Source organism: Cnephaeus nilssonii, assembly GCF_951640355.1.
Source record: "Cnephaeus nilssonii genome assembly, chromosome: 16".
Lineage (NCBI taxonomy): Eukaryota > Metazoa > Chordata > Mammalia > Chiroptera > Vespertilionidae > Cnephaeus > Cnephaeus nilssonii.
The window spans coordinates 60,513,122-60,530,684 of NC_137087.1; the positions used below are offsets into that span (position 1 = coordinate 60,513,122).

General features: G+C 62.0%; 1 protein-coding gene across 2 annotated transcripts in view; it reads left to right on the forward strand.

Moving 5' to 3' along the window:
- The window catches only part of ADAM12 (ADAM metallopeptidase domain 12), a 176,348-nt gene that overhangs the window by 131,407 nt on the left and 27,378 nt on the right, over positions 1–17,563 (forward strand). For both annotated transcript variants that reach the window (XR_013814711.1, XM_079793191.1), the window contains exons 10-14: positions 176–260; positions 2,332–2,480; positions 8,346–8,523; positions 13,609–13,698; positions 14,772–14,967. Coding sequence is in view for 1 of the 2 variants with exons in the window: in XM_079793191.1 (XP_079649317.1) it covers positions 176–260; positions 2,332–2,480; positions 8,346–8,523; positions 13,609–13,698; positions 14,772–14,967 (698 nt within the window). In the remaining variant the exon portion in view is untranslated. The remainder of the gene's footprint in view (positions 1–175; positions 261–2,331; positions 2,481–8,345; positions 8,524–13,608; positions 13,699–14,771; positions 14,968–17,563) is intronic.

Genomic DNA, 17,563 nt, shown 5'->3' on the forward strand with positions numbered 1-17,563 from the left:
ATCCTCTCTGTCCGTTTTGTCATGTGCGCCCCCCACCCTTGACCCGGTTACACGCCCACACAGTGCTCTTGACCTTGATATGTTGTTTTCTTTCATCAAAGGTCCAAAAAAATATATCTTAGAAAATGTCCTCATCCTGCGTTAGTTTCAGAGCGTCCTTTCTTTTGTCTCCTAGTGGGGTTTATTTCCAAGGGACCACCATCGGCATGGCGCCCATCATGAGCATGTGCACGGCGGAGCAGTCCGGGGGCATCGTCATGGTAAGTCCCCGTGACGGTTCCCGGGAAACCTCTGCTCTCCGCAGGCCTTGTGGAGTCAGCGTCTCCTGGTCAACACTTTTCAGATTTCATTCTGCCCTCCTTCTAGCTCTGTCTGTGACCTTACACACCCCACAACATCTTATTCTTTAACTTATTTTTTAAATATATTTTTATTGATTTCAGAGAGGAAGGGAGAAGGAGAGAGAGATAAACATCAACATTGAGAGAGAATCACAGATCGGCTGCCTCCTGCACACCCCACACTGGGGATCGAGCCCACAGCCCAGGCCTGTGCCCTTGACCGGGAATCGAACCCTGACCTCCTGGTTCATAGGTCGATGCTCAACCCCTGAGCCACGGTGGCTGGGCGCCCTACAATATTTTAGGGGCTGCTGGTGAAACACATCAATTTGCACACAGGAGAGGAGAGCGTGTAAAAATAGCTCACGCGAACCAGTCAGCCCCGTTGATGGAGGGAAAGTTCCACGGGGGTTTTGGTCAGAGCTCCAGCCAGGAATTCCCTCCCGGCGCCGGGATGAGCCCGGCCGGGCTGCCCTCACCTCCCCGCCTCGTGGTGGCCTGTGGTCGCACCGAACAGAGCCGTTAGGACGGTTTCCTGACGGCTCAGCCTCCAGGCCCAGCAGCCAAACGTCTGAGGTTTGTAACTACGCGCCACAGCACATGCTCGACATACCTCCCAGCCAGTGTCCGACCATTTGCGCAGCAGCCCGTGCGTGGAAGGCGGGGCCTGGGCTCATGGCTGTACAGGGATCACTTTGTCATACATGGGCTAGATGTGTTTGTAAAAGGAAATAAGGCGGGAGGGCTACTGGGGACTTGATTCCTATGAATTGGAGAGGGAGGCGGCTCTGGCAGGCTGCCCACTGGGGACTCCTGCCCCCGCCCCTCCGAGCACGAGGGAAGGTGCCACCAGGCCCGTGCTGAGCCCCTGCACCGGCCCCGACGGGGCGTGTCCTCAGAGACCAGCCCAGCGTCCCGGCTACACAAACAAACCTTCCTTCCGAGAACCGGGGAGTCCCCGCAGGTTTCCAGGGAACACGTGTGAATATTCCGTGTCAGCAAGCGGAGGAGCGTGTTCTGCTGACCCCCACTTCCTCACTGCCCGCCTGTCTCTCCGCGGGCGCCCACAGGGCGGGCTCCTCTTCCCTGGGCACGCCGGGGCTCGGGGAACCGCGTGCCCGGGGGAGGAGGGGGAGAGGCAGGAGGCTGTTTGGAGGGTCGCACCCCCTCCTCGGCTTGCTGGCTTGACCGGCTCCCCGCTGGCTTTTCTTGAGCCTGGAAGCCGGCAGTGAGAGCCGCGCCGGGGAAGCCTCGGGGAGAGGGGCTGTGGGAGGAGCCAGGGTCATTTCGAGCCCCAGCCCAGCTGTGTTCCCAGAGCCGCCCGTGAAGTTTTAAGAGGGAATCATCTTCTGTTTCCTGGTTCCACAGCCGGTTGCTAACTGACTTCGCCGCTTCATCTTGGTGTCAGTGTGTTTTTAGAGCCGAAACTCAGTTCCGCATGAGCCCAGCAGGTTTCGCCGCCAGCGTGCGGCGCGTAAACGTTTTGTAACAATCTGATCAGGTTGAGTGGCTTCCTGGAGTTCGTATCCCTTATTCTGTTTCCACACAAGCATTTATCAAGGTTCCTCCCGGCCGGCGTGGCTCCGTGGTTGAGTGTCAGCCCATGAGCCAGGAGGTCAGGGTTCAATTCCTGGTCAGGGCACAGGCCCGGGTTGCAGGCTGGATCCCCAGTAGGGGGCGTGCAGGAGGCAGCTTGTCCATGATTCTTTCTCATCACTGATGTTTCTCTCTCTCTCTCTCTCTCTCTCCCTTCCTCTCTGAAACCAATAAAAACATATTTAAAACGATTCCTCCTGGAAAAGCATCCAGGGACGCCTAACTTTTTAAAAAGATGGAAATGATGTGGGAATTAGGAACAAACATGTAGACTGAAGTGGGAACCCTCAAAGCCAGCTGGTCAGGCCCATATCGAAGGAGGGTGGCGGTGGGGGGGCCGGGGGGGGAGGCCTGGCGGGGGGAGCTGTAGTCTGTGCCCTGTGCTCTCTCGGAGGACCACTCGGACAGCCCCCTGGGCGCGGCCGTGACGCTGGCGCACGAGCTGGGCCACAACTTCGGGATGAACCACGACACCCTGGAGCGCGGCTGCAGCTGCCGGACGGCCCCGGACAAGGGGGGCTGCATCATGAACCCCTCGACCGGGCAAGTACTCGCGCCTGCAGCGGCTTCCGGGGTCGGGCCGCAGCTTGACAGGCGTGTTGGGAAACTGTGAGCAGGAAACTCCCTGGGTTTCTGGCCAGAGCACCCGTGGAAGCTTCCAGAAGGAAATCCCTTCCGGAGGTGCAAGAGTGTGCTGCCCTGAGAGTCACAGGCAACCAGATTCAACCAGCTGATTGCAACCCCGCTCTCAGCCTGAGGTTGGGGAGCATGGGTATGGGGGGCTGGCCGGGTGCAGGGGGCTGGGGGTTTCACAGGAGGGACTCGGGCTCCACAGCCTTGGTGTCTGCAGGGAGGGGTCGGTGTCCTGGTACCAGTCCCCCACAGGTGCCGGGGGACAGCTGCAGCATTTGGGGAGTCCGACGTAATGCGCGGGTTTTTGCCTGCTCAAGGGGTGGGGGGTGTCAGCTCCCCGAGCCCCACGCTGCTCACAGGGTGGGGGGTGTCAGCTCCCCGAGTCCCACGCTGCTCACAGGGTGGGGGGTGTCAGCTCCCCGAGTCCCATGCTGCTCACAGGGTGGGAGGGTGTCAGCTCCCCGAGCCCCACGCTGCTCACAGGGTGGGGGGTGTCAGCTCCCCGAGCCCCACACTGCTCACAGGGTGGGGGGTGTCAGCTCCCCGAGCCCCACGCTGCTCACAGGGTGGGGGGGTGTCAGCTCCCCGAGCCCCACGCTGCTCACAGGGTGCGAGGGTGTCAGCTCCCCGAGCCCCACGCTGCTCACAGGGTGCGAGGGTGTCAGCTCCCCGAGCCCCGCGCTGCTCACAGGGTGGGGGGGTGTCAGCTCCCCGAGCCCCACGCTGCTCACAGGGTGCGAGGGTGTCAGCTCCCTGAGCCCCACGCTGCTCACAGGGTGCGAGGGTGTCAGCTCCCTGAGCCCCACGCTGCTCACAGGGTGCGAGGGTGTCAGCTCCCTGAGCCCCACGCTGCTCACAGGGTGCGAGGGTGTCAGCTCCCTGAGCCCCACGCTGCTCACAGGGTGGGAGGGTGTCAGCTGCTCCAGGCCAGCTGTGTGTGCCCAGGAAGGGCTCCCAGGGACGAGAAAGCTCACGTTGCTGATCAGTGGGCTCATGTCTTCACACTCTTGACAAGAGACAAAGGGAAGACAGGAGGAGCCTGGACACCCGGCCGGGGGTGAAGAGGCCGGGGAGCCCAGCTCTGACAGCAAGGGCTCTGGGTAATAGAGGCCGTTAGCCCCTCTGCTCCTCAGTTCCCGGGAGCGAGAGAGCAGTCAGTCCTCCCTTTCTCTCCTTCCTTCCCCTCCTCCCTCCCTTCCTCCCTCCCACCCTCCTTCTCTCCCTCCCACCCTCCTTCTCTCCCTCCCTCCTTCCTTCCCCCTCCCTCCTTCCTTCCTTCTCTCCTTCCTTCTTCCCTTCCATGGATCCATTTGTCTATTTGTTATTCCACCCATCCATCTTCTTACTGATCCGTTCACATATTGAACAGATATGTTTGCTCCTGTGCTTGCTGTTTGGGGGTGCACAGATGAGGGGACCCTCGAAACGTCGCATGATTCTGGAGGTGCCCTTCCCGGCGCTGGCAGGGTGGGTGGCAGTGCTCAGGCATGGCCACGTGCCCTGGAGACGGAAGCCGTGGGGGCTGGCCTTGCCAGGGCCCAGCAGGTCACTTACAAGGCGCTCTCTCCCGCCAGCCTGCTAATAGCCCCCCTGATTTACACTTATTAGCGACTCCGGAGCTTTCTCTCTTGCTGAGCTGGTGCTTTCGCGTAAATCTCGTCGACTGGGTTCTCCCTTATGACCCCGCGTTCCTGTCGGGGGCGGGGTGTTTTTAATTTGCTCGTGTGGAGAGGAGCTTCCTGAGCGCGTGGGTGGATTAATCACAGAAGCCGCGGTGCAGGGAGGTCAGGCCGCCCGGCCCGGCGCCTCGGCCCATCCATCTCCGCCGTGGGCTTCCGGCTGCTTTGCATCCCAGCATTGTCTCAGCCCAGACGCCCCTCACCTCACGGGGTCCCCACGGGAGTGGGGAGCGGAGGAAATGAGGCCACGTGTCTGTAAGGGACCAGTCGCTCCACAGTGCACAGTGGTTTGAGGATTAGTATTCGGGGCGCAGGGCGTGGGGCTGCGGGGTGAAGGGCCTGTCCGCGTTCCCGCGTGAATGCCCGCAAGGGTCACTCGGCGCCGCGCCCCGGTTTCTGTGTGAACGGCTGCTTTACACTGGCCCAGCCCTCGCTGGTGTGGCTCAGTGGATAGAGCACGGGCCGCGGACTGAAGGGCCCTGGGTTCGATTCCGGTCAAGGGCACGTACCGTGGTCGGGGTGTGTGCAGGAGACAACCCATCCATGTGTCTCTCTCAGAGCATCGATGTGTCTGTCTCTCCCTTCCGCTCTCTAAAAATCCACGGGAGCCTGTCCTCAGGTGAGGATTAACAACCACAGAAACAGAACGACACACACCGGCCCCGGCCAGCAGCAGCTTTCCTCCTGGCTCCGCTCTGCCTTCCTCCTGGCTCCGCTCTGCCTTCCTCCTGGCTCTGCTCTGCCTTCCTCCTGGCTCCGCTCTGCTGACTCAGGCGCGTGCGGCCACGGTTCACATGTGACTTACGTGTTCCCTGAAGGGCAGTCGCAGGCAGAGGAGTCGGGGACCGCCTTAACGCCATGGATCCGTCTCGGATTCAAAATAACCGAGGCCCGCAGACGCTTTCCCGGGGGAGGCGCATCCCCGATATACCGGGTTTCTTCTCTATCGAGACCTTCCAGAACCCGGACTCCGGAATGTTCATCAGCCGCCATGGCTGACACAAAGGCCCCGCGGGCCGGAGGGTACTGTCCCCCGGACACAGGCCGCACTGCCGGAGCCACACTCCCGCCTGTCCGTCCTCCTGTTCCTCATCCTGAATGAAAAGGCGCAGCATCTCTGACGCTCAGAGAGGAGGCAGGCTGCTCTCCTGCGGTGCTGGTCAGAGCAAAGGTGCTCATGGGCCCCGTGCCGCCGGGCTCCCTCCGTGCAGCCGGGCTCCCTCCGTGCAGCCGGGCTCCCTCCGTGCAGCCGGGCTCCATCCATGCAGCCGGGCCCCATCTGTGCAGCCGGACTCCATGCAGCTGGGCTCCATCTGTGCAGCTGGGCTGAGCATGAGACTGGGCAGCTGTGCAATCCAGCTTCCCACTGTGTTTGCCACATGGAAGTGGCCACACGTGTGTTGCCATGTTTGGGCTTCCTGTGGGGACTGAAGCTCAGTACAGAGCAGCGTCCCTGTGTGACTTCGGGGAAGCAGGAAGGAGCCCATGTTTAAGCATTTGGTTCTGCAAACCTCCTTCAACGTATGTTGCAGCATCAGAACTCCTCCCTGTCGCTGCTCATTCACCCAGCGTCTTATTTGTGGTAGAACAGGTGTGAACATGTATGTTACAGCAGCAGAATTCCTCCGTGTCACTGCTCATTCACCCGGTGTCTTATTTGTGGTAGAACAGGTGTGAACATGTATGTTACAGCAGCAGAACTCCTCCCTGTCGCTGCTCATTCACCCGGCGTCTTATTCGTGGTAGAACAGGTGTGAACATGTATGTTACAGCAGCAGAACTCCTCCCTGTCGCTGCTCATTCACCCAGCGTCTTATTCGTGGTAGAACAGGTGTGAACATGTATGTTACAGCAGCAGAATTCCTCCGTGTTGCTGCTCATTCACCCAGCGTCTTATTCGTGGTAGGACAGGTGTGAACATGTATGTTATAGCAGCAGAATTCCTCCCTGTCACTGCTCATTCACCCGGCGTCTTATTCGTGGTAGAACAGGTGTGAAAGCCAACCTTCCCCTCCCACACGGTGGCCTCCTCTCCCAAGGACATGTGGCACACGGGCTGCGGGGAGGTCAGGTTGAGTTATGGGCCGCCCTGCAACCAACAATCCCCAGAAGACCCCGCTTTCAGCTGCACGAGGTCGGGAATTTTGTCTGCCGTGTTCCTTGCTGAATCCCCAGCTCCTAGGAGTGCCTGGTACACGGTAGAGTTTAAGAAATACTTCTTCACCGGAAGGATGAAAGGATGGATGAACAGATGGAAGGGGCAGGGGGAGGGAGGGAGGAGAATCAATGGGGTGGATGGTGGATGGGTGGATGGATGGATGGATGCATGGGTAGGTGGGTGGATGGTGGATGTGTGAGTGGGTGGGTGGGTGGATGGATGGGTACGTGGGTGGATGGTGGATGGGTGGGTGGGTGGGTGGGTGGATGGATGGATGGGTAGGTGGGTGGATGGGTGGATGGATGCATGGATGCATGGGTAGGTGGGTGGATGGTGGATGTGTGAGTGGGTGGGTGGGTGGATGGATGGGTACGTGGGTGGATGGTGGATGGGTGGGTGGGTGGATGGATGGATGGATGGATGGATGGGTAGGTGGGTGGATGGTGGATGGGTGGGTAGGTGGGTGGATGGTGGATGATGGGTGGATGATTGTATGGATTGATAATAGATGATTAGATGATGGTGGGTGGATGAATAGTGATTACAGCACAATCAGACGTCTGAGGAGTAATGGCTAAAGCTCTGGGGGAAGATTCTGAGCTGTTATTGTCTTATATTACCTCTAGCACTGGCTGTGCCATTGTCATTTTCACTGCTGTACACCCCGCATGAGTCTGCGATGGATTTACAGTAGCTTCCAAGAGTACGTACAACACTATACACAGGAAAGCAAAAAGAAAGAAAAAAAGGTTGGGGGCTGAGAACCCCAGGTAAACACGCGGCCCAGTGCACTGTGGGTTTCAATACCCCGTGGAGGTGCGGGGACAGCAGCCATTGCTCTCAAACAGTGAGTCCGTCCAGACGTGGCTGCCGCTGGAGGAGAGCGTCAGACACAAAAGTGGGAGGGGGTGGTAAGATAAGACCCTGCGGCGCTCCCCAGTCTACAGGGACCCTCATCCCCGTCCCACGGAGCCGTCACAGCCCCGAGAGGAAAGGGCAGATCCAGTACCCCCGTTTTACAGATGAGGAAACTGAGGTTCGGAAGGCCCACGGCCCCCCTGGGCAGGATCCGCCCAGATGTCAGCCCCGCCCAGGCCCAGGCCCTGGCTCCTGGCTGAGGGTCTGAGAGTAGAGAGGCCTGGTCCCTGTGGGGGAGAAGTCCGAGCCCCCCTGCATTCACGGGCGAGTTGGTCCATCAGGATGAGGCTCCGGAGCTAATCAGCCGCGATGGACAGAAAACTGCGCGGACATGCCGTGTCCCCCGCTCGGCGTGGTCTTGACCAGATGCCAGACCCAGTCAGGAGACAGCGGCGAGTCCACGTCGGCGGGAAGCGTGGCGCGTGGGGAAATGGGGCCGCATGCCCGGTTGGGCCAGTTGACTGGGATCCACTGTAATGCTGTCCTGGCAGCCTCTGTGGGGGAGTGGGAGCCGGTGGTGGGTCGGCGGGCCCCACTTTCTCACTGAGTAGTACGACCTCGGGGTTTGGGGCACGCCTGCCCCTACAGTTCTTGTCGCTCGGGCCCTGGGGAAATGCATGTGAACAGAGTGAGACGAGCCCGGCCCACGTGGCTCAGGGGTGGAGCGTCGACCTATGAACCAGGAGGTCAGGGTTCGATTCCCGGTCAGGGCACAGGCCCGGTTTGCGGGCTCGATCCCCAATGGGGGGCGTGCAGGAGGCAGCTGATCCATGATTCTCTCTCATCATTGATGTTTCTCTCTCTCTTCCCTCTCCTTTCCTCTCTGACATCAATAAAAATATATTTAAAAAAAAGAAAAGGAATGCAGCCACAGGTGCCTCGTGTCACACCGCATGCCCACGCCTTTGCTCACTGATTCCCCGTGGGCCCGAGGGCAGGTGTCGGGGCGGGGACAGGAGTGGCCGCCCAGCAGGGGCGGCCCCGTGGCGCTGCCCGCTGACCCCGCTCCTCCCTGCACAGGCTCCCGTTCCCCGCGGTGTTCAGCAGCTGCAGCCGCAAGGACCTGGAGGCCAGCCTGCAGAAGGGCGTGGGGATGTGCCTCTTCAACCTGCCCGAGGTCCGGCCGGCCTTCGGGGGCCGCAAGTGCGGGGACGGCTACGTGGAGGAAGGCGAGGAGTGCGACTGCGGGGAGCCCGAGGTAAGCGCCGCCTCCGGGGCGCGGCTGGTGTCCGGGCCGCCAGGAGGGCTGGGAGGGACCGTGCAGCCCAGTGGAAGGCTGCACAGTCAGGCTGGCCAAGCCCTGCATGGCCCCCTCGGACACGCCTGGCAAGCCCGTGGCCTTCTCACACGTAACAGTCGCACGGAACATGTTATACCACTGGCTTAAAAAGGTAAGAACCTGCCCCAGGCGGCGTGGCACAGGGATTGGAGCATCCGCCCTTGGACTGAAGGGTCCCAGGTTCGATTCTGGTCAAGGGCACGTACCTCTGTTGCAGGTTCGATCCCAGGCCTCGGTCTGGGCCTGTGCAGGAGGCAACCAATCGATGTGTCTCTCTCACATCGATGTTTCTCTCTCTCTCTCTCTCCCACTCCCTCCCACTCTCTCTAAAACCAATGGGGAAATATCCTCGGGTGAGGACTAACGGGGCGGGGGGAAAGGGGGTGAGAACCTTCTCTAAGGACGGGCGGGGTCTTCTTGGCGAGAGGAAGAGGCATCAGCTTGGCGTTGGAGAGGCCTGGCAGGCGCCTCTGGCGGCTGGCGCGCACCTTTCCCCTCGGCGCCTGTGAGTGGAGGGGAGCGTGAATGAGCAACATTTCCTGTTCACCGAGCCCTTCCTCCCAAGCGGGAAGCCCACGTGGCCGCCGCGGCCGCCTCTGTATGCGGGATCGGGACCGAGGCCCGGCCTCCCGCCTCCCTGCTGGTTAAAAGCCGTGAGCGACAGCGGGAGCATTGTCATCGCACAGGGCTCCTTCCACCCAGTGTCCGCCGGCACTGGACCGGCCTTGCTGCTGTAGGGCCCCAGCTCACGTTCATCAGCATGAAAACTGTCTCAGCCACTTGTTAATCTGGGAGGGAGAGAGAAGGACAGGAGACAGCGAGGCCGCCTGGTCAATCAAGGCCCCCCGGAAGCTGGGGGGGGGGGGGGGCTGTGTTTAGAGTAAGTCCCAGCGAGGAGCTTGCAGGGTCCGCACGCGGGATCCCTGGTGCCAGCTGGCGCGGTGCCGAGTTCAGGGCGGCTCCGCCCGCTCCCAGGCGGGCTCAGGAGCGCGTGTGTCAGAGGTGCGCTGGGGGGGGGCGGGTGTGCGGAGACTCTGGGACATACCTGGAACTCCTGTGTCATCCAACAAACAACTTTGTGGGATCTTCCTCACGTCCCTCTCCGGCGTCTGAGGTTCCCACCCCCCGGGAGGGATGGAGGCCTGGGCCTGAGGGTGCGATGAGAGTGCTGGGCGGGGTGAATGAGGGGGGGGCTGTAGGTGGTTTATCAGGGGTGTGGGCCACAGCGGGTGGGTGTTGCTCACGATGCACAGGGTGGAGGCTGTGCGGAAGCAGGGCCTCGGGACGGGGGCACAGAAACTCTTCAGAAGGTCCGTGGAGGAGAACTGAAGTTGTTGCGGGATGAGGTGTGCGGGGGAAGGTCCTTGGAGACTGTTAATTCCGAAAAGAAAAAAGCGGATTCGCTCACGTTACGCGTGTTTCCCAGGAGAGGCCACGCCGGCTTAGAAGTGGTTTGTCGGTGATTCGAGCCCCGTGTGACTGACGGTTCCCCTCAGTGAAGGGGGCGGCTCCGCGTGGAGCCACGACTGTGGGGTCGGGAGTTCCCGCCCTGCCTCACTCACTCCACATCCCAGCTCGGCCGCCAGCATCCTGCACCCCCCCCTGCCCCCCATGGTAACATGAGCACCGTCCCTGTCTCCACCTCCCTCACCATGAGCACCACCCACCCCACCACAACCTCTGCCACCATCTCCTGTGGCACCACCACCACCATCATCATCACCACAACGCCAATGTGACCACCACCCACCCCATCATAACCTTTACCACCATCTCCTGTGGCACCACCACCACCACCATCATCATCACCACAACGCCCATGTTACCACCACCCACCCCACCACAACCTCTACCACTTCCTGTGGTACCACCACCACCACCACCATCATCACCATCCTCATCGTCATCATGATCACCACCATGATCATCACCATCCTCATCGTCGTCATGAACACCATCATCATCATCACCACAGCACCAATGTGACCACCACCCTCACCACCTCAAGCAGCACCCCAGTCATCCCTATCCCCCCACCGGCACCCCCACCCCCACCACACACCCCGTGGCCCACACACCCTGTGGTCACACACCCCATGATCACACACACCATGGCCCACGCACCCCATGGCCCACACACCCCGTGGCCCACACCCCACGGCCCACACACCCCGTGGCCCACACCCCGTGGCCCACACACCCCGTGGCCCACACCCCGTGGCCCACACACCCCGTGGCCCACACACCCCGTGGCCCACACACCCCGTGGCCCACACACCTCGTGGCCCATGCACCCCGTGGCCCACGCACCCCGTGGCCCACGCACCCCGTGGCCCACGCACCCCGTGGCCCACACACCTCGTGGCCCACACACCCCGTGGCCCACTCTCTGTGTCTCCACCTCGGTGCGTCAGAACCACTCCCCCCCTCACACGGGGAACCAGCTCTGCCCTCGCGCCCAGCAGTGGCCTCCGCCGTGGTCAGAGCTGCGTGTGTCTCGTCCCAGGTGGCTGTGATTTAGGATCCGTGTCTGCGCAGGACCTGCCGCGCGGGAACGGCGATGAGGGCGTCTGCGGAGGAGCTCTAAGGGCTTCTTCCCTCTTCCTTCTTGCAGACGCGTGTGCGTAGGCTCCGCTGACTCTGCTGGGCCTAAAATCATAAACGCATCATCGGGGGAGGCGTTGGTCTCTTCTGATGAACACGCCGCTGCAGGAGGAGTGGGCTCTGGGTCGAGCTTTCTGCTGGAAGCTTCCCGCACGGGCCCTGGGCTCCTGTCCACCAGGAGGGTCTCCTGACAGCCCACCCGCTCTCCCCGCGGGGCGGGGGGGTGGTCAGCGGGGCTCCCTGTCTCCGGCCCGGGTGCCAGGCTTGCAGATGGCCCTTGACCGCAGTTCGCTCTCACTCCATCAGCCCCTTTGGAGTCCAGGCCGTTCTCCTTGGCTGCGTTTCCCTGTGAGCTGCTGCTGACGTTCCTTAGTGATTGGGGGGGTGGGGAGGGAGAGTTCTTACAGGCTCTCGGGGCCCAGGCTCAGGGTGGCTGACTGAGCTTAGAACGGGCACCCCGGGATTTGGCGACAGAGTCGTTAGTAGAGCCGTTTAGACCGTCGTGAACAGCGACGTCGCGTGCATGTGGTGGCACCAATCGGGGTGCAGCTGAGGGGCCCCTTAAAAAACACAGACAAGTTTCCAAACGTGTCCGGGTGTAACTCCGTGAGCTGGACGCCCACCCTGTCCCGGCGGCTCCGCGGGCCTGCTCAGCAGTGTTATCTCGCTGTGTATGTTACACTCTCCAGATGTTTATACAGTCCGTGAGCAAATTAAAGGCTAATGACTCGGGATGTGTGTGCAGCAGGAGCACTGGAGGACGCTGCGCTGGCGTGTAATTCGTCCTCTTACACAGGGTCCGGGTCAGGCTCCCAGCTGAGCCACACAGCCTCTGGATTACCCACAACACCTCCTTCTTCAATGAACGGCACCAATTATACATGCCGTCACGGAGGACGGGTGCTAGGAGTGAACCGTTGTACATTAAAATAGTATAGACTGGCTTCATTGCAGCCTGTGGTACATAAACCCTTCAGCACGATCACACGTCGGGTAACGTTAAAGGGCACGGACAGACTAGCACTAAAGACGCCAGGAGCGCTCCCTTCTCCCGAGGACTCCGCTTCTCTCGGAGATGTCTGCGCTCCGCGTTGTCGGCGCGTTGGCAGGCCCAGGACCCCGGAGACGCCGGGCCGCGCGGGCAGCCCTGGGGGTGAGGCCGAGCACAGGCGTCCACCCCCTGTTTCTGTTGTTAGGAAACCGGGTCCTTGTGGAGCCAGCACAGCCACGGAGGCCGTTTCCTCTCCCTTGTGTTCCGGGGAGCGCAGCACACCTAACCTTTCATCTTTCTGTTTCAGCCCCTTGCCAATCGCCCGGCCTGCGTGGCTCCGTGGGTGAGCGTCGACCGATGAACCAGAAGGTCACAGTTCAATTCCCAGTCCAGGCACAGGCCCGGGTTGCAGGCTCCATCCCCAATAGAGGGCGTGCAGGAGGCAGCCGATCCATGACTCTCTCTCATCATTGATGTTTCTCTCTCTCCCCGCCCCCCGACCCCTCTCTCTCTCCCTTCCTCTGTGAAATAAAAATATATTTTTTAAAAAATGCAAAAACAAAAAACCCTTGCCAATCAACGGGCACAGCCCACGACCCTCTCGGCCCCTCGGTCACTCTCAGGAGCGTTTCTGCCCCGAGGGTCACTGGTCAGGCTGAGCGGGAGTCTCGCCACCCCGTCCGGTTGCCTCTCAAGGAACTGCCCTTCAGTCGGTTTGACTTCGCTTCCTGCTGGCGTGTTCCAGGTTGAATCAGGTCGACCGGGGCAGTCTTGGAAGAGTAATGTTTGAATGCATCTACGTATATTTCTATTTTTTATGTTTTTATTGATTTCGGAGAGGGGAACAGAGAGGGAGAGAGATAGAAACATCAGTGATGAGAGAGAATCACGGATCGGCTGCCTCCTGCACGCCCCCTACTGGGGATCGAGCCCACAACCCGGGCCTGTGCCCTGACCGGGAATCGAACCGTGACCTCCTGGTTCATAGGTCAACCCTCAACCATTGAGCCCCACCGGCCAGGGCTATGCATGTGTTTAATAAGTAAGTTCAAAGTGTTTTGTGATCCCGAAACACCTCGCTGCAGGAAGCCCTGCGGTAACCGGGGCCCCTCTTCCCCGCGGAGCCCCGGCTGCAGCTGGTGGATGAACTCCCGCCACCTCCCTGTCCAGCCTCCTTACCCTCATGAAGGCACTGGGGTGCAGCTGGCTTTTCCCGGGGGCCCCCCAACCACTCGGCCCTAAACACTGCCCGCAGCTTCGCTTCCTCACAGCGACGCTCACCCTCGGCTGGGCTGTCGGGCTCTGCCTTCCCTCCTGCAGCCACCTGAGGTGCACTGGCCGCCCACAGGGGTCGCTCCCCCCCTACCCCCCCCCCCCCCCGCCCCGTCCAACGGCCCTGTCCTCCGCAGGAATGCACCAACCGCTGCTGCAACGCCTCCACCTGCACCCTGATGCCGGGCGCCGTCTGCGCACACGGGCTCTGCTGTGAGCACTGCCAGGTGAGTCCTGCCCGGTCCCCCCCACCCCGGTGCGGGCGGCTCAGCATGCGCAGGAGGCAGGATGATTTGCATAGTTTTATGCTGAGTCATCTGTGACACTTTATTTCTTTTGTTTTGTTTTGTTTTGAATTGATCTCAGAGAGGAAGGGAGAGGGAGAGAGAGAGAAACATCAATGATGAGAGAGAATCATGGATCGGCTGCCCCCTGCACGCCCCCTACAGGGGATCGAGCCCGCAACCCGGGCCTGTGCCCTGACCAGGAATGGAACCGTGACCTCCTGGTTCCTAGGTCGACGCTCACCCACTGAGCCCCGCCAGCTGGGCTAGAATTTCATTTTTAATGAAGCCATTGGTCTCGGCATTCCGCTGCGGGAGTCTCCTGAGTCAGGCGCTCATTACAATGTACGTTCTGCTTCTGGCGCCCTGTCCCCCTCCCGCCTGTGGCTCGCTGACAAGGCCACGAGAGCGGCGCCCGGCACGGGCAGCTGGCGGCGGGAGGTGCTCGGAAGGGGGTGAGGCAGGGAGGGCCCTGGCCTTGCAGCCTCAGACAAGCCCCCGGGGCCTAATGTCTCAGCCCCAGGAAGGAGCCGTGGCCGGGGCTCCTGCTGCCCCCCCCCTCCTGCCTTGTTCCTCGGCACCGCGCCCCCTAACGCCCACAGACAGGCTCCCACCCGCGGTTGGGTGGCGTGAAGTAGCCATGGCGATGGTGCCCGTGGAATTATTTCTGTCAACTTGCTGGCAAATGCTAGCGCGGCCGGTGGAGAGCCATCAGAAAGTACTGGTGACTGCAGATCTCCTTCCTAAGAATCAGCCAGTCCCCCAGGCAACGCTCCCCGCCCCGGCCCGTCTGCCCGGCAGACACCCCTAATGCTGCCGATGCTGACAAGGCTGCTCTGGAACCCCTTATAGGGTCAGCGCCTGTCCCCGAGCAGGACTGTTAGTCAGTGATCCCTCTGCCGTGAGGGACTGGCTTTACAGCTTCGGTGACACGGAGAATGGCCTCGGTCCATCGAGGGGGCCGGCGGGGCACGCCCCTCCCGCAGAGCCGTGCGGTAACCGCCCTCTCCTCGCAGCTGAAGCCGGCGGGCACGGCCTGCAGGGGCGCCGGCAACGCCTGCGACCTCCCGGAGTTCTGCTCGGGGGCCAGCCCGCACTGCCCGGCCAACATGTACCTCCACGACGGGCACCCGTGCCAGGGCGTGGATGGCTACTGCTACAACGGCGTCTGCCAGACCCACGAGCAGCAGTGCGTCACGCTCTGGGGACCAGGTATGTGACGTCTCCGGTCGGGGGTGCGGGGGCCCACTGTTCGCGGGAGAAATTGGCTCCCGGTGGGGCTGGGACTGTCGGGCACTGGGCACAGCGGAGCCATCCAACCAGAGATGTGTGAGCACCTACTGTGTGCCCGTGGGTGACAGGGACAGATCAGCTTTGGCCCCTCCCTCAGACAGGTTGTGGGACAGACAGAGGGACAGGCAGAGCTTCCCGCCACCACTCTGATTGCCTAAGCGCTTCTTAGAGCTCAAACGAGGACCCGCCAGGGGCTGAGGGGCAGAGACGGCACTGCAGCTGAGGGCCGAGAGCGCCTCGGGGCCCCGGGCAGACCTGGTGCTGAGCGTCCCAGCGGGAAGGGCGGGCAGCGGACAGACCTGGTGCCGAGCATCCCAGCGGGAAGGGCGGACACGGGACAGCAGAGTTTGGGGGAAGAATGTGGACACTGGAGTTTGGGGCCTTGAGAGCCGTTGGTCCTGAGCTGAGTGAGGGACTGGGGTGGCCCAGGAGGAGGTGAGGGGCTGGGGTGGCCCAGGAGGAGGTGAGGAGCTGGGGTGGCCCAGGAGGAGGTGAGGGGCTGGGGTGGCCCAGGAGGAGGTGAGGGGCTGGGGTGGCCCAGGAGGAGGTGAGGGGCTAGACTGGCCCAGGAGGAGGTGAGGGGCTGGGGTGGCCCAGGAGGAGGTGAGGGGCTGGGGTGGCCCAGGAGGAGGTGAGGAGCTGGGGTGGCCCAGGAGGAGGTGAGGGGCTGGGGTGGCCCAGGAGGAGGTGAGGGGCTGGGGTGGCCCAGGAGGAGGTGAGGGGCTGGGGTGGCCCAGGAGGAGGTGAGGGGCTGGGGTGGCCCAGGAGGAGGTGAGGGGCTGGGGTGGCCCAGGAGGAGGTGAGGAGCTGGGGTGGCCCAGGAGGAGGTGAGGGGCTGGGGTGGCCCAGGAGGAGGTGAGGGGCTGGGGTGGCCCAGGAGGAGGTGAGGGGCTAGACTGGCCCAGGAGGAGGTGAGGGGCTGGGGTGGCCCAGGAGGAGGTGAGGGGATGGGCTGGCCCAGGAGGACGCTGGCTGGCTCCGGCCGAGGCTGTCTGCTCGCCGCTCGTGTGTGGGCACCTCCGGCCGGTGCTCGGTGTATTTGTCCCTTCTCACCTCCAGTGACCCCTGGGGTAGGGCCAATGACATTAGCTTCCCGAGGTCACGAAGCTGGGACCTGAACGCAGACCATGTGACCAAAGCCCCCGCGTAGCCCCGCACGGTGCAGTCACCAAGCGGCGGGTCTGACTCAGTCCCATGAGGTCCTAAGGTGAAGGGACTCTCGGTGTGAAGGGGAGAACCCGTCCCCGTGGGGCTCCGTTGGGGCCCCTTCCGCAGGGGCCGGAGGTCCGGGGCTTGCAGGGCCGTCCGGGTCCCATGGGCTCACTGCCCAGGCCCTGCCGCCCACCCTGTGCCCGTGCAGGGGATCCGCCTGGAGGGCAGGCCCTGCCCGTCTCGTCCTTCCCTCCTTCCCCGCTGGCTGCAGGGGTGACCTCAGCGCTGGCCAGAGGCCCGGCCCCGGCTCCGGGGGGGAACCCCATGGGCCTTGGTCAGACCTGGGGTGAGGACTGGCCGTCAGGAGATGGAGGGAAGTCCTGTGGTGGAAAATGCTGACTCAGCGTCGGACCTTGGTGGGAAGGGTGGGAAGCAGTGGCCCGAGCAGGGAGAACAAGGACAGAGGCGCCCTGGCTGCGTCCTGGCACGGAGCCCCTCCCAGCCCAGCCTGCCCTCTGCACTGGGCACTTCCTGGGAGGCGGCAGGCCGTGTGGGCGCAGCGGTACGGGCTGACGCAGGCCCTCGGCTCACACGCGGCTCTTCCAATGAGCCTCGGCGTCGCGGAGCGCTGGGGCAGGAGGAGAGGGGCCCGCCATGCCTGGGGCCGTGGTGCTCCATCTACGGACCGGCCAGCCCCCCCAACCCCCCTAGTCCCCCCCCACACCCTCCCCCCGCCTGCTGGGCTGGGAGGTCGCCCAGGCAGGGGCGAGGTCTGGGGTCCCAAGCTCGGTGAATTCCTTTCTATCTTTATATAATAAAAGGCAAATATGCAAATTGTCCCCTCGACCAGGAGTTCAACCGGGAGTTCAACCAGTTGGCGGGACCGGCTGGCCAACCACCCACAGCCCCTCCCCCTGGCTGGCCCCACCGGCCCGACTACCTGTGCACGAATTCGTGCACTGGGCCTCTAGTATATTTTTTTTCTTTTTTTCTTTTTTATTGATTTCAGAGAGGAAGGAAGAGGGAGAGAGAGAGAGAAACATCAATGATGAGAGAGATCATTGATCGGGTGCCTCTTGCACATCCCACACTGGGGATAGAGCCCCCAACCTGGGCATGTGCCCTGACTGGGAATTGAACTGTGACCTCCTGGTTCCTAGGTTGATGCTCAGCCCCTGAGCCACGCCGGCTAGGCCCCCACTCAGTGAATTGTTTGCGATGACAAGCATAAGGTCGGCGCTCACTATACACAGGCCAGATGGTTGTACGGACTCTGAATGGACTGGTGACTTCAGACGCCTTTTAGCCAAGTGAGGTCACCTGGGGACAGTGGCTACCGCTGCCGGCCAAGTCTCCGTGGCCA